General features: G+C 30.1%; 1 protein-coding gene across 1 annotated transcript in view; it reads right to left on the bottom strand.

Annotated features, from left to right (window-relative positions):
* LOC102681329 (cytochrome P450 6a8-like) overlaps window positions 1-1,460 on the bottom strand; it is a 32,312-nt gene that overhangs the window by 15,711 nt on the left and 15,141 nt on the right. Inside the window, exons 3-5 of the mRNA XM_031509754.1 lie at window positions 978-1,460; window positions 407-628; window positions 2-242 (exon numbers count right to left, since the gene is read on the bottom strand). Of these exons, the coding sequence (XP_031365614.1) occupies window positions 2-242; window positions 407-628; window positions 978-1,460 (946 nt within the window). The remainder of the gene's footprint in view (window position 1; window positions 243-406; window positions 629-977) is intronic.

Genomic DNA, 1,460 nt, shown 5'->3' with positions numbered 1-1,460 from the left:
TCTTGGCCCATCGCCAAATGGCAAATAACTCATAGGATGTCTGTCAGCGACAGCATCATCCTCGAATCTTTCGGGATCGAATACTTCAGGTTTCGGATAAATATTTGGATCATGTTGAATACCATATACTGGCACCCATAACTTCGTGCCCTTTGGTATTGTAATTTTAGTACCTTTAAATGTATAATTTTCCATCGCTTTTCTAGATAACATCGACAATATTGGATATTTCCTTAAGGTTTCTGTAAAGAAAAAGCTAAATTGTAATATATTAATATTTATTCGATTCAAATTGATTTCGAATATATTTATACAAATAATTTTCTAATTTAATGGGAATAGAATTTACTTAAAAAAATTTTTTTAAGTCTCTTTCTTTCAGATAAATTTAATACCTTAAAATTACCTTTAAATACCTTATCCAAATATTTCATTTCTTTGATATCCGTATATGTCAATACTCCGTTATTTTTCTCGTCCATTTTTCTAATTTCTTGCCGTAATTTATCTTGTATTTCTTGATTTTGAGCTAACTCGTAAAGACTAAATGCCATCGTCGATGAAGAAGTTTCGAATCCGGCAACGAAGAAGACGACTGCTTGCGCAGTTAACAAAGTATCTGTTAATTCTGTAAAATATAATAAAATGTAGTACTGTAAATTTTTTGATATAAACCTGTCGCTATTAAATTTTGTGATATTATAATAAATAATTATTTTTATTATTGTTAATCAAGTTTGATATTTCTATACAATATACACAATAATTATTTAGAACCTAGAATGTGTGATGGAATTTGATTTTGAATCGACATTGATAATACTAGAATATACTTTACAATTATTCTCTATTCTAGAAACGAAGACAATCACAAAAGTTGATATACGAAAATATCAATTTTATGTATCAGTTTTTAATTTCTAGAATCGATTCTTCAAAGATTCTTCTTTGACGAATTTATATTAATACATACTTACCAATATTGTCCATTTTCTCTGGATGTTCTTTCAGTTGCATGAGCATATTGATAAAATCTGATCGAATTATATTGTTATCCTTTCTATATTTCATTGTATCACTGACCAAATTTATAAAAAATTCATCGACGTCTTTCATTGTAAACATATTACCGATTACTTCGTACAAAGATGGAAAAAGTACTTTACAAGTATTTCCGATCATCAATTTCAAAGTAGGTGAAAAAATCTTTTTGCCCATTCTACGAAATTCACTATCCTCATCCAAAAGGGAATTTGTGTTGATCCCAAAAGCGCAGCTGCCGATAACGTCGGTCGTAAATTTTGCAGCTAAATCACGGCATTCCACTATTTCATTCTTTTTTATCACATCGTCCAAATATTTCTCTAAATTTCCCGCGCTTTCCACTATAAGGGAGAACATCTCTTTCAGTTTTCCGGATGTGAATATCGGTGAAAGTTTCATTCGCATTGGTCGCCATC

This window comes from Apis dorsata, unplaced genomic scaffold (assembly GCF_000469605.1).
Source record: "Apis dorsata unplaced genomic scaffold, Apis dorsata 1.3 scaffold_172, whole genome shotgun sequence".
NCBI classification, from domain to species: Eukaryota; Metazoa; Arthropoda; class Insecta; order Hymenoptera; family Apidae; genus Apis; species Apis dorsata.
Note: the sequence above shows the minus strand (reverse complement) of the source record. Positions and strands in the feature narration are given on the sequence as shown.